General features: G+C 37.8%; 1 protein-coding gene across 7 annotated transcripts in view; it reads right to left on the minus strand.

The window, feature by feature from the left end:
- The window catches only part of MYO3A (myosin IIIA), a 254,494-nt gene that overhangs the window by 188,650 nt on the left and 51,420 nt on the right, over positions 1-14,424 (minus strand). For all 7 annotated transcript variants that reach the window (XM_058681663.1, XM_058681668.1, XM_058681665.1 and 4 more), the window contains exon 6: positions 2,227-2,303. In XM_058681663.1, coding sequence (XP_058537646.1) covers positions 2,227-2,303 — 77 coding nt within the window. The remainder of the gene's footprint in view (positions 1-2,226; positions 2,304-14,424) is intronic.

A 14,424-nucleotide genomic window follows, 5' to 3' on the forward strand; every position in this document is an offset into this window, starting at 1 on the left:
AAATTTTTTTTAAATGTCAAATCAAGAGTTTCACTTTTCAACTTATAATTGACTTGAACAATCTTGCCTCTGAGGCCGTAAAAACACTGAAATAAATTTATGCCATTAATTATGGAGAACATATTAAAACTATTTACCTTACTATTTTCTAATCTAAGAGATTTGTCATTAATAACATAGAGCTGGTATATATGTGATGCCTTCATTAGCTAGACAGCTGGTTATTCAAAATATACTCTTCAACAGTTCTAAATAAATGGACATTTATTGAAATACTGACACTTATTCACAAGTTAGAAAATGCTTATTACAGAAAGACATATAATATGCACAAAATATGGAATATATATGTATTTATATGACAGCTTGAAAAGACGGCAGTGAATCTTTCCCTTTTATGTAATACCCATTGGTTTGTTAAGCAGGAAAGCACTTTCAAACCCCGTTTACTGAAAATAAATAATGACCTACCAGTAAAATGATAGTCTAGTAACTGCATATTTAAGGAGTGTCAATTTTATGATTAACTCATTTAATACTCTGATAATTGAATTTTAGATAGATCAAAATATTTTCTTTTACTTATATGTGAGAGTTGTTCCAAGATCCACTAATCAAAATTGCTTTCTTTACTAGGGTGCCTGGGCGTCTGACTTTGGCTCAGGTCATGATCTTGCAGTTCATGGGTTAGGGCGCTGCATCAGGCTCTTGCCAACAGCTCAGAGCCTGGAGCCTCCTTCAGATTCCATGTCTCCCTGTCTCTCTGTCCCTCCCCCACTCATGCTCTCTCTCAAAAAAAGACTTTAAAGAAGTTTTTTTTTTTTAATTGCTTTTTCACTAAAAGCAAACTTACACATGTAACAATGGTCTGTTACTATAACATATGAAAAATATAAAGCTACACTATTATTTAATATTAATAAGTAATAGTACAATTATTACATATTATAGCATTTATATTATTAATATACATAAATAAGATACACTGTTTAATATTATCCCTATATTTTATCAATATATTTTTAAAACTTTGTCATGAGCTTTTAAAACACTAGTAATACATCAGAACAAACTGAAGAAACTCTCACTTGAGAATCCCTTAATTCAATTTTGGTTTTGTTTATATGATTACGCTATTTTTATTCCAAGATGTACACCTTGCTTAAAAGTTTTTTAATTCAGGGGCACTTGGGTGGCTCAGTCGGTTAAGCGTCCAACGTCCGCTCAGGTCATGATACACCAGTCTGTGGGTTTGAGCCCCGCATCAGGCTCTGTGCTGACAGCTCGGAGCCTGGAGCCTGCTTCAGGCTCTCTCTCTGTTCCTCCCTCGTGCTCGCTCGCACGCTCTCTCTCTCTCAAAAGTAAATAAATATTTTAAAAAATTAAAAAGAAAAAAGAGTTTTTTAATCCATTGGAGTTTTTAAAAGATTCTTAAGATAATGTATGTTTTACATTTACATTTTACTTTTCTGCAAGTAATAATTGAATTAGTATTAAAATAGAAACAGCACACAAAGATTTAATCCTCAAACACACTTAGTTCTAAAATTTTGCAATATTAATGTAGTATTTGAACTGCTTCTTCTCCCTTCGCTCCCTAGAAAATGGTAGATAAATAGCAGAACCCTCCCCAGAGGCTGAGAGTTTTCAAACATAAGTCTTCTTTACTGATAAACATAATTAAAAAGATTAAAGGCATTAACAGGGGCTTTGGAGAGAAGATGGGACTCTAGAAAACTTTCTCCCTCAGCAATTTTGGCAGTTTATTCACCACTTCCCAAGAGTCACCCAAGAAGAGCATGGCCCTCCCAGGCAGGCTAACTCAATATAGGAACCCGTTACACAGGTTAATAAGCAAAAATCTGACACTAAACAAAGGTTAGGGATTTTCATGATATTTCTTAGTTTAAAAACAAAATCTAAATATCAATAATATAGATACATGCTGAGCAACTAAAAGTAAATTTAACAGAAAATTAAGGCCGCAAGCAGTTTCTCTTGACCTCATTGGATTTATTCATTCAATCCTTCATTTACTCATTCATTCATTCACACCCACGTATTGAGCACCTCCCATGTTCCTTCTCATACAAAAATCTCTCATAAAAATGACACAACTGACGTTTCCTTCTAGTACATTCCTAAACATGGGGCAACAGTGCATGCATGAAAAGGAAAGCCGGAAAGGATTCACTACTACATTTGTCTCTCTCAAAACTGTCTGACCTCAGGAGCCATCCAAAATGGTGTTCCCACGGATGTATTCCTACGGTGCCAAGTGCTGGTGAGTTGTGCAGACACACCTGGAAGGAAGAAACAAGACTTACATTCCTGCATTAATTACTCATGCAAAGAGACTCCAGTTGTAACAAATTTGCTTACAAACTAATATTAAAATTCTGTTCCCGTAAAGCTGCCACAGAACTTGAACTTCACATTAAAGTATACTACGTCAAGGGGCGCCTGGGTGGCTCAGTCGGTTGGACATCCGACTTCGGCTCAGGTCATGATCTCACGGTCTGTGAGTTCGAGCCCCGCGTTGGGTTCTGTGCTGACAGCTCAGAGCCTGGAGCCTTTTTCGGATTCTGTGTCTCCCTCTCTCTGACCCTCCCTCGTTCATGCTCTGTCTCTCTCTGTCTCAAAAATAAATAAACGTTAAAAAAAAAATTTGAAGTATCCTACATCAGGATTTTGTCATAGCCAAAGTCTAGAATGATCCTCTTATTTTATATTTCTCATATCCAAACCTCCCTATTCTTAAAGCCCCATTTCAAGTTTTATTCCCGCATGCTGATATTTAATCTGCTCCTGATCATACTAACCTCAATTTTTTTTAAACTTCTACATTTTTAACTACCTGTCTATATTACTTATTTTGGCATGTAATTTGTATCTGAACGGTACACTTCCCTCCCTCCCTCCTCCTCCCTCTGTCCATTACCAAATTGTGGTGCATTTGAGAATTTTTCTATGGTTGTATGCACATAGTAGGTTACTTGTGAATGTGAATCAAATTATTTTCCATCACACGATCAACTTTGGACAAATCACACCTGTCTAGTTTCAAATTAACGGCATCTATTTAATCCAACACCATGAATAGAATTAGTTGTTTTTCTTTATAGAGATTACAGATGGAAGGACTACAGTGAAGAGGCATAACCAAGTATTTCAGTCATGGCATCCCACTAATTACACCTGTTAGAAATAATCATAATTAACCCTTAAGAAAATTAGGAGCAAAGTCTCTCCTTGCATTTCACCCTCCCGTTCCTCATGCAGGCTGTCCAGTGCTCTTCCCTTGACCTGCTCTGAAATTGATGGGTTACCCCCACACCATGGGCCTCCACTCCCTGATTTCCCTGTTTTGAAAAGCACCTCTTAGGTGTCACATTTGTTTTAGGCTCTGGCTATTTATAAGCCAACTAGGAGAAAGGCACTGATTAAGATTTATATTTGGATATATTTGATTCTTCCAAGATGACATCTGACTTTTATCATGAAATTCAAAGGCCATATTCAGCCACATGGGTATTTCAGTGGGGGAAATATACTTAAATATTGGTGGAATATACTTGGGCAGAGGGTAGGCAGTATGTTTTGGTTCCACATGAATTGCATCTCACAATGACCTAACCTATTCCACCATTGTATAAATCCTGTCCCACACAGAATCTTCATCTATGCCCTTCCACTTTTGTCTGTGAAGGGGCGCCTGGGTGGCTCAGTTGGCTAAGTGTTCGACTTCAGCTCAGGTGATGATCTCATAGTTCATGGGTTCAAGCCCCACATCGGGCTCCGTGCTGACAGCTCAGAGTCTGGATCCTGCTTCCGATTCTGTGTATCCCACTCTGTCCCTCTCCTACTTGTGCTCCGTCTATCTCAAAAATAAATAAACATTAAAAAATAAATTAAAAAAAATTTTGTCTGTGAAAAAGTTAATTATGTGACAGAAAAAAATATCCTCACTAAATAATTTTTTCAAATTCAAAGGAGATTATCTAATCTGTGCTTGAAGATTCTCCCTTAAATATTTTCTCACAGACTATCTGAAGAAAGAGAATCAACATTTAAGAGCACATTTCTCCAAAATACTCCTTCTACTTCTACCCCTACTCCAAGCATTTGAACCTTCAGAAAAATTAAATTTATTTAAAAAAATTTTTTTAATGTGTATTTATTTTTGACAGAGGGAGACAGACAGAGCATGAGCGGGGGAGGGGCAGAGAGAGAGCCAGACACAGAATCTGAAACAGGCTCCAGGCTCTGAGCTGTCAGCACAGAGCCTGATGTGGGGCTCGAACCATGAACCGTGAGATCATGACCTGAGCCGAAGTCGGATGTTCAACTGACTGAGACACTCAGGCGCCCCAGAAAAATTAAATTTGAATCTAAACATTTTAGATTGTCTTCTTCTATGAATTAAAGGTAGAAGTGACTAAACTTGGATTTTATGATAGTATCAGAGTATCGTAATTTATTTATATAAGTGGGAAAAGCAAACGGATTTAAAAATAAATTTAGGGTGCTTGGGTAGCTCAGGAGGTTAAGCATTCAACTCTTCATTTTGGCTCATAATCATGAGATTGAGCCCCACATCAGGCTCGGCACTGAGTGTGGGACTTGCTTAAGATTCTCTCTCTCCCTCTCCCCCACTTGCTCACACACTCTCTCTCAAAAAGAAAAAAAAATCAATTTAAAATTGATTCTAAATTTACTAAGATTTATTCTAAGGGTATAATTTATTCATTTATTTATTTAAATTTACATTATACTTGATCTTTGGTGAACATTTTTGTCTCAACTTCATAAAGATCATTTAAAAATTCAAATGTCATTTAACTGAAATGTAAAGGGAAAAAACCCACAACCAAGTAAAAACATCAAAAGTTTTGCTCAGGGCAGGTGAGTGACATTTTAGACTAATCATGAGATCTTTTTTCCTCTTCATGAATATAAAGAAAAGATTATATTACTAGAGTTGGCATTTTTTAGCAAGTAGTCATGTCCTGCGGTCTGAATTTATAAGCTTGGATGGTTGGAAAGGACTTTCCATGGAAGGATACTGGTAAAAAGTTTTTTAGGGTGTTATATGTGACCCAAAGCAGTTCCATTCAGACTCTTTTTTCTTGGAAGTGTGAATATTTTTTTTTTTTTTTTGAAATGTGAATCTTGAGTAGAGTGGACACTCAGGGAGGAGGTAACCAGAGTAGAGTCAACCAATGGCAGGGTTCTAAAACTAGGTCCAGGTGAAGTTCTATTCTTAGGAGACCAGATGGCCCAGCTTCTTTCTCCCTTGACTTTGTAAGCCCATCAGTGTTGTTGTCAGTATCTTTGCCTAAGTTGGCCAGAGTTAGTTTCTATTGCTTACAACCAAGGAATTCTAACTGATACAAGGCCTAAATGATTTTACAAATAAAGGAGCAAATTAACAAGGGTAATAGTCAATAATGAGTCTATAAAGCCTAAAAGTCATTAGGTTTCATATTAATGTGAGTTTATATTACATGTATACATTAATATGAGATTAAATATTTTCTAGGACAAATATTTGGCCTCCAAACTCTTTACTCACACATCCCAAAGAATAAGTAAGTTTTGAACAAGCACAATCGATACAGATATAGCTATAGATAGACTATTCTCTATATATTTACTTCTGTTTTTAAATTTTTTTAATCTTTATTTATTTTTGAGAGAGAGAGAGAGAGAGAGAGAGAGAGAGACAGAGTATGAGCAGGGGATAAACAGAGAGAGAGGGAGACACAGAATCCAAAGCAGGCTCCAGGCTCTGAGCTGTCAGCACAGAGTCAGACATGGGGCTCAAACTCACAAGCTACAAGATCATGACCTGAGCCAAAGTCGAAGGCTTAACTGACTAGCCACCCAGGTGACCCATTACTATGTTAATATATGCATTGTGAAACACGTAAATGAAGATAATTTTAAAGAATGAGGTTAAATAACTGTACTATGAATATTTCATAATTAGATATGAATATTTTTTTCTGCACTACAATGATGTCTTACAAACACCCTGGTATTGACACCCCCTTCAAGGACCACTGGTTAGAGTATGGAGTGCAGGGGTAATGAATTACAATGCTCTTGAGGTCTTACTTATCTATCATTTAGTGGCTTTTAGGATCCTGCAGAAATAATGTTTTACAGCTGGTTCCTGTATGGAACTAAGGAAATGTAAAACTGTAAACTGTGTGGAAAGAAAAAAAATTTAGTCCAGAATGTGAAGGAAAAATAAAAGCGCTCAAATAAGTGAAAAAGGGACAATGCAACTAGGTAGAGTAGGAAGCTTTGTATCTGATAATATTAGATGATTTTTACATTAAAAACAAGACACAACTCAACTATGAAGGAGTGACCAAAGAAGGTGTTTACCAAACTCCATGTGTGTGTTAAACATTTATGCAATTGCTAAACTTCAACTTCATTTTACCAACACAACCAAACAGCTTTGGAGCTAGCAGACAACTTAATGGTCATAAAGTCTGTGTTCATTTTCAGGTTAGTAAACTTTGGCTGGAGTCAGTTTCCTGAGGACAAATGGCATTTTCACTTGGTATAAATTCTCACAAGAAAAGTGGCTAGGAAGGTAGAAAAATGCAAAATTCCATTAAAAGCGATTGCCATAAATGACTTTAAAAGGCAACAGGAATCCAAATGATGAGTTTGGGAGCCCTAGGAAGTAAAGACGATTAGGAAAATCATCTTGTCCAGAGAGGGAATAATGGAATAAGTCACCAAAGTAAACAGTTATGTAAGCATCTCAAAGGAGAAGATGCTAAAAGGTGGAAAATTCCAGACAGGTTGGGATAGTGAGAATACGGGAAGAAACAGGAGGCCAGAGAGAGAGATCAGGGCTGAAAAGAAAACAGACTAGAAGAGAGGACAATAATACACTGAAAGTCAAAGCCACAGGAACATTAAGGTGGTATACATTAATGATTCTTCAGCCCTTTGCTTTGATTATATTGAAATTCTCATGCTTATTTTAGGCCCTTCCAACAAGGTTTCCTGAGCTGCTTGATGGTTTGTACAACAACTCTGTCCCCTATTGCATAAGTCCTCTTTCTAGGGAGAAAATTGTGTCAGGAGGTCTCTTAGGTAAGTTAGAAGAAGCATTAAATATGTGGCTTCCAATGTGGTTTCAACAAACCAGACAACTTCAGGAAACTTGATTTGCTATAACCAGACAGCAAAATCCTTGACATCTAAAGAGAGCAAAGGGAAAAGCATGAGATTTTGTTGTTGTCTTTGTTAAAAACAATACTGCAGGAATGAGAATTGAAATTATAAAAATACAGATTTTTTCAACAAGAAGAGTCCATAAGATTTATTACACCATCTAATATCCTCATTCTATTGATGAAGTTAAGATTGTATAATGATTAATCTGGCCATGGTATCCACATATTTGGTCAAACATCATTCTGGATGTTTCTGTGAAAGTGTGTTTTGGATGTAATTACCTGTGAGTGAAGCAGATTATCCTCCACATTGTGGATAAGCCTTATTCAATAAGTGAAGGGCCTTAATAGAACCAAGACTGACATTCACTGGGTAAGAAGGACTTCTGCCAGCAGACTACCTTGGACTTAAACTGTAACTTTTCCCTGGGTCTTCAGCCTGCCAGCTTAACATTAGATTTTGTGTTTTTATTTTTTATTTAAAACAATTTTTTTAATGTTTTATTCATCCTTGAGAGAGACAGAGCATGAGCGAGGGAGGGGCAGAGTGAGAGAGGGACACAGAATCCGAAGCAGGCTCCAGGCTCTGAGCTGTCAGTACAGTGCCTGATGCGGGGCTCGAACTCACAAACCATGAGATCATGACCTGAGCTGAAGTCTGATGCTCTGCTGACTAAGCCCCAGCACCTAGATTTTGGAATCACCAAGCCTCCAGAGTCATATGAACCATTTCCTTAAAATAAGTCAATCTCCTCTTCATCCCCCACCCCACCCATCATATCCTGTTGATTCTGTTTCTCTGGAGAACTCTGACAGAGATTTTGGTACTGAGAGTGGTTCTAAAGGAACAGAATCTTAAAGATGATTTTTCTAACTTGGTTCTGGGGTTTTTGGAATTGGCTTTCTAATCTAGTTAGATTAAAGACATTGATGGCTCTATTTCCAGTAGTAAAGAGCACTGATAGTCCATGGCATGATGTGGCAAATAGACGTACACAAAATATCAGCATTGGATACTTCTAATCAAACATTACTTGTAAGAGGCATGGTTCAGGGTGACATCTTTGAACATTTTGTCAAACTAATGAATAGAATGAAATTGGCTGGTTTCTGTTAATATCGCTGGACAAGATGAAGGGAAAAAAAAGAATGAGCTCAGGGATTCAAATTCCCAGTTTCAAGTGCTACACAAACGACCTGAAAGCTTCTACGTCTGCCCTAAAAGAAACCCTTCTCTCTGGTAGATGAAGAGCTTAGATTACTGAAAAACAAACCTAGAATCCCATTATTAAGGGTGTGGGATAATGGTGGAAGGAACATAAACTTGAATAAGGCTGAATTTGTTGATAGATACCCACAATGCAGAGATTTTGCATTTAATATCGCAGCTTGGGAAAGAAGGGGCTTTACCCAGTCTGGTTGATTGGTTGGCTCAGACACGGGTGAAACAGTTGCCCTAGTAAATGAACTTGAAATGCCAGAACTACACTGGTTTACTCTAGAGGAAGAGATTCAAAGACCTAGGAAGATTGAAATGCTGGAGAGGATTTTTCATTTAAGACCTACTCACCCAACATGGGAACATCCAGAGGACATGCCTTTCAATGTAACTGTGAGAAATGCATTTTTGATGGCAGTCCCAGAATCCTTGAGAGCTCTATTATCACTCTTCTCTGCAGGCTAGAAGTTACAATGGGAATTGATGCCACTGAATTAGGAAAGCTAAATACACTGAGAGGAATTGGATCACACAGTGGTAGGAGCCAAGTGGTAGTCCTCAACTCCAAGGGTAAGATGGGCAGTTACCATAACAGGCAGCAGAGTCAAAGCAGTAATCAGAAGACTCTGCATTGCAGAGACCTACGGTGTTGCCTAGTCGATATCAGTGTTAGCAAAAGTGAAATAGATGGGAAGACTATGAAATTAATCTGAGTAAGCAAAATAGTCCTAAGTCAAGTGAACATAAGTGTAACTTGAATCATCAAAAACAGACAGTCATGGCTTCTCAATCAATCCCAAGACTTGAGCTGGTTTTGTAGACCCAGAATCCCTTGAATGAAGGGGAGGTCGCCCCTTGAGAAAGTACCCCAGTACGCTACCAAAACTTTGTTAAGAATCTCTGAGCCTTCCCCAAAGGGACCAATGGCTTTTTACTAGGGTGATTTTGCACTGGGGAAAAGGAAATAATCAGACTTTTCTGGGATTGCTAGATGCCACCTCTGAACTGGCACTTATTCCAGGAGACCCCAAATATCACTGTGCTCCACCAGTCAGAATAGGGATCTAATAGACGTCAAGTGAGCAATGAGGTTCAGTTCAGATCCATCTCACAGTGGGCCCAAGCTTTTGTTTTCTCATTATTAATTCAGGAGACTAGGATAAGTCAATGATTATGACTTTTGGGTCACAAATTATTTAGTTTTGTGAAAACTTTATACTTTCTCATCAGGAAATTCATATTCACATTATGTGTTGCATATAGGAATATTAAAAATCTCCTGACATTCTTGTACTTAATATACCAAATGACATTCAAGGTTACCTCCAGCTTTAGCTTTCAGTGAGTCTATAAGATGACACAAGGTAAGTGATTCTGTGCAATCACTACTCCTATCCATACTGATGTGATTTCCTTTGGAAATCTGTCCTCTCTCCAGTCTACCTGGCACTAAATCTTTCCCTTTAATACTCAGCTTATATCTTATAATGGAGATTATGCAGTGCTTTCTCTAAAGACATCAAGACCACACTGCTTGCTGCACTCTCCTTGGCTTTGAACATAAAACCATGTACCTAGATCTGTGTAATTTAATTATGTATGACCTTGCATGTGTGTATATGTATAATACTGGACCTCAGTTATAGAGAGTTGAGTACAGTTGACCCTTAAACATGGGGCGTAGGAGTGCCAACCCCCAACCCCCACAGTTGAAAATATGCATATACTTTTGACTTTCCAAAAACTTAACTACTAAGGGCCTGCTGTTGACTGGAAAATTTACCAATAACATAAACGGTTGATTACCACATATTTTGTGTATCATATATATTATATACTGTATTCATACTACAGAGTAAGGTAGAGAAAAGAAAATGTTATTAAGAAAATCATAAAGAAAATACATTCACAGTACTGTACTGTATTGAAAATAATCCATGTATAAGTGGACCGGTGTTGTTCAAGGGACAACTGTATATAGAATATTCCTCATTTATGGTGCATTATCATCACTGATCTCTTATTTTTTCATTCCCTTTTATCCCCAATCACCTCTCCCATTACCCTGTCTCCTCCCTTCCCCTGCCCTCCTCCCCAACAAAAATCTTTTTGCTTGGAGCTTTTCAGGAATTCAAATATTAGAGCTGCAGACAAGGCCATGTAATTTTAGTCCAAGTCACATACTCTATAATAAGAAAAACTGAGAGAGAAAAGAGGCGATTCTTAAAAAAATATAAGGAAGTCCTCTTTGACTGACCTAAATTCATCATTCCATGGAAAGGCAGACTTGGTACTTTTACTAAAATTTCTACAGCTGCATTAAGGTAATTAGTTTGCTTTGTGTTGGGTAAATCTCTAGATATAAAGTTTTCCCTATTACCAAATAAAAGCTCTTTCAAAACATCTGAAATCCATTCTTTTTTTTTAAGTTTATTTTTATTTTTAGAGAGACATAGAGAGCAAGTGGGGGAGGGACAGAGAGAGAGGAAGACAGAGTCCCACGTAGGGCTTGAACTCATGAACCACAAGATGATGACCTAAGCGAAAATCAAGAGTCAGACACTTAACTGACTGAGCCACCCAGGTGCTCCTTTCTGAAATCCATTCTTGACTTCATGATAGAATTTCTAGGTTATACTTCATGTAATTTAACTTCAACAAATAATTAAAATTCTGACCATCTCTCAGAATATAAGGCAGTGCACATCAATAAGAAACCATATTGTCTAGTATATTTAGAAAATATCTTTGTCCTTCCTTTTCCATAATGCTCTTAAAAGAAAATCTTTCTGTATTCACAGTTACTTGCAAAATGGAAAGGTTCAGGCAGGCTTGCTTAAGACTCTTTCCCTGGTCATGGCTAACAGGATCAAAGAAAGGTATCTGACCCAGCTTGTCCAACTGAGCTTCTTCTCCCACTCCAAATTCCTTTTGACTTGGGGTGCTAAAAGTCCAGGTAGGTTATCTATTCCCACTGGACCCACACGTCATATAGGCTGAGAAGGTTGAGGCTGCTATTTGAGTAAATAGCCTTGATGGGCAACATGAAAACTCCAGAGGCTGGTCTGTAGACAACCACAGAGAACAGAAAGGAGAGATTTGGTTTCTCCAGTGACATAGCAAGAGGCAGCAACTGATTGTGGTTCTTGCCTTCCATTCTTCTGTTGGTTTCAGTCCCCCCTGTTCTTCCTATCTATGAGATTGCCTTTTGTATCTTACTCTTTTTTGAAGCTAGTTTGGTTTTCTTGTCCTTACAACTAAAAGACCCTTGACTGAAACATACAACGTAATCTATAATGTTGAAAAGCTTAGTTCAAACATAATCTATGATGTTGAATAGCTTAATTCAACTTTGAGGGGCTTGGGTGGTTCAGTTGGTTGAGTGTCCAACAACAGCTCAGGTCATGCTCTCACTGTTCATGAGTTTGAGCCCCACATTGATTCTTTCCTGTTGGCATGAAGCCCACTTTGGATCCTCTGTCCCCCTCTCTCTGTCCCTCTTCCACTTGCATGTACACACACTCTCTCTCTCCCCCCCCCCTCAAAATTAAACAAACATTAAAAAAATTTTAATTAGGGCTCAGTCAGTTAAGCATCTGACTTTTGGTTTTATGATCTCATGGTTTCATGAGTTCGAGCCTTGCACTGGGCTCTATGCTAACAGTGTGGAGCCTGCTTGGGATTCTGTCTCCCTCTCTCTCTCTGCCCCTCCCCAACTCATGCTGTCTCTCTCCCTCTCAAAATAAATACACTTAAAAAAAACACTTTAATTCAACTTTGGAAAATGTTTAGTTTGGAATACTTGAGCCTACAGGTTCAGCTGGAAACAGTCCATTTATTCATGGTTCTGTTATAGATAATAAAAGAATTACAAGTGTCTTTTCTTTCAAATAAATTCTATCTGGGGTGCCTGGGTGGCTCAGTTGGTTAAGCATCAACTTCAGCTCAGGTCATGATCTCACAGCTTGTTAGTTCGAGCCCCACACTGGGCTCTCTGCTCTCAGTGCAGAGTCTACTTTGGATCCTCTGCCCCCCTCTTTCTCTGCCTCTCCCTGCTCTCTCTCTCTCAAAAATAAACAAACATTAAATTTTTTAAAATAATACATTTCATCTGAATGAAATATTAATTTTTAGTATATGTATGAAAATTATAAAGCTCTGCCAACTTTCAAAAATGGCTCTTCCCCCTAGTTATTTTTCCCATATATTATTTCATTCTATAAAGCACTAGCTCTCAAATTTTCAAGATTCATAACATCCAACTACCAACACACATATTTATATACATACACATATATATCTTTAGACATATATATATCTTTACATATATATATCTTTACATATATGTATATACGTATATACACACACACACGTACATAAACATCGAGACTTCCATGTTAAATCTCCAGCTCTATTCCATAGTTTAAAAATGTTTTTTGCATAATTTCAACACTAGAGAAAAGTTGGTAAGAGAAGTTCAAAAAAACTTTTCTCCTGAACCATTTAAAGAGTTAAGTAGGGGGGCGCCTGGGTGGCGCAGTCGGTTAAGCGTCCGACTTCAGCCAGGTCACGATCTCGCGGTCCGTGAGTTCGAGCCCCGCGTCAGGCTCTGGGCTGATGGCTCGGAGCCTGGAGCCTGTTTCCGACTCGGTGTCTCCCTCTCTCTCTGCCCCTCCCCCGTTCATGCTCTGTCTCTCTCTCTGTCCCAAAAATAAATAAAAAAAAAAAAAACGTTGAAAAAAAAAAAATTTAAAGAGTTAAGTAGGGGCGCCTGGGTGGCGCAGTCGGTTAAGCGTCCGACTTCAGCCAGGTCACGATCTCGCGGTCCGTGAGTTCGAGCCCCGCGTCAGGCTCTGGGCTGATGGCTCGGAGCCTGGAGCCTGTTTCCGATTCTGTGTCTCCCTCTCTCTCTGCCCCTCCCCCGTTCATGCTCTGTCTCTCTCTGTCCCAAAAATAAATAAAAAAACGTTGAAAAAAAAATTAAAAAAAAAAAAAAAAAAAAAAAGAGTTAAGTAGGCCACATGATGCCCCTCCACACCCAAACAGTTTAGTGATTGCTACAAAGACATTCCCCTACACACCCACTGTACAACTAATAAGATCAGGAAGTTAACACTGATACATTTCTACCATCTAATCTATTTTCCCTATTGAAGATTCATCAATTGTCCCAAATATGTCCATCCCCACAACAAAAGAATCCAGCCCAGGACCATGTGTTGCGATTTAGCTGTCATGTCTCTTAAGTCTCCTTCAATCTGGAGTTCTTCAATCTTTGCTTGAATTTTATGACCTTGACACTTTTTAACGTCAGGCCAGTTACTTTGCAGAATGTTCCTGAATTTGGATTTTCCCTCACAATTATAGTTTTGGCAGGAACATCATGGAAGTGATACTGATGGTATATGACTGCGATCCTACCAGACGGTATGTGATTTTCACTTGTTCCATTACTAGTTGTACTCACTTTGATCAACTGCTTATGTTTTGTCCTGAAAGTGTCTCTTTTTCTTTTGTAATTAAGTACTTTATGAAATCTTTTGAGACTATGTAAATATCCTATTCCTAATCAAAATTTAACACACTAGTTTAGGACCCATTGAAGTTTTGGTATGAATTAATTATTACTATGACGATTTCCAAGTGATCATTTTAAAAATTTCACTATCCCTTCTATATTTATTAGTTGCTATTCTTCTGCAAGAAAAGCTTTTGCTTCTTTCCATTCATTTATATATCTAAGTATGCAAGTATGGATTAATGGATTTCTATTTTATTCAATGAGTTACCATCATTACCGTCATTATTATCATTATTTTGATGCTAAAATTTTCCCAGATTTGCTCAGTGAGAATTCCTTCAATTTGGCTTCTGTGTTCTTTTGACATGTTACCATTATTCTTTTAACATTTCCTTCCTTTTGAGCACATTAAGTTCCATGTTCATCTTGTATAGCCATTAAAATCAGTCTTTCTCTAAGAATCCTGGCTTCCTCTTAAT

The sequence above is a fragment of the Neofelis nebulosa genome, chromosome 8 (assembly GCF_028018385.1).
Source record: "Neofelis nebulosa isolate mNeoNeb1 chromosome 8, mNeoNeb1.pri, whole genome shotgun sequence".
NCBI classification, from domain to species: domain Eukaryota; kingdom Metazoa; phylum Chordata; class Mammalia; order Carnivora; family Felidae; genus Neofelis; species Neofelis nebulosa.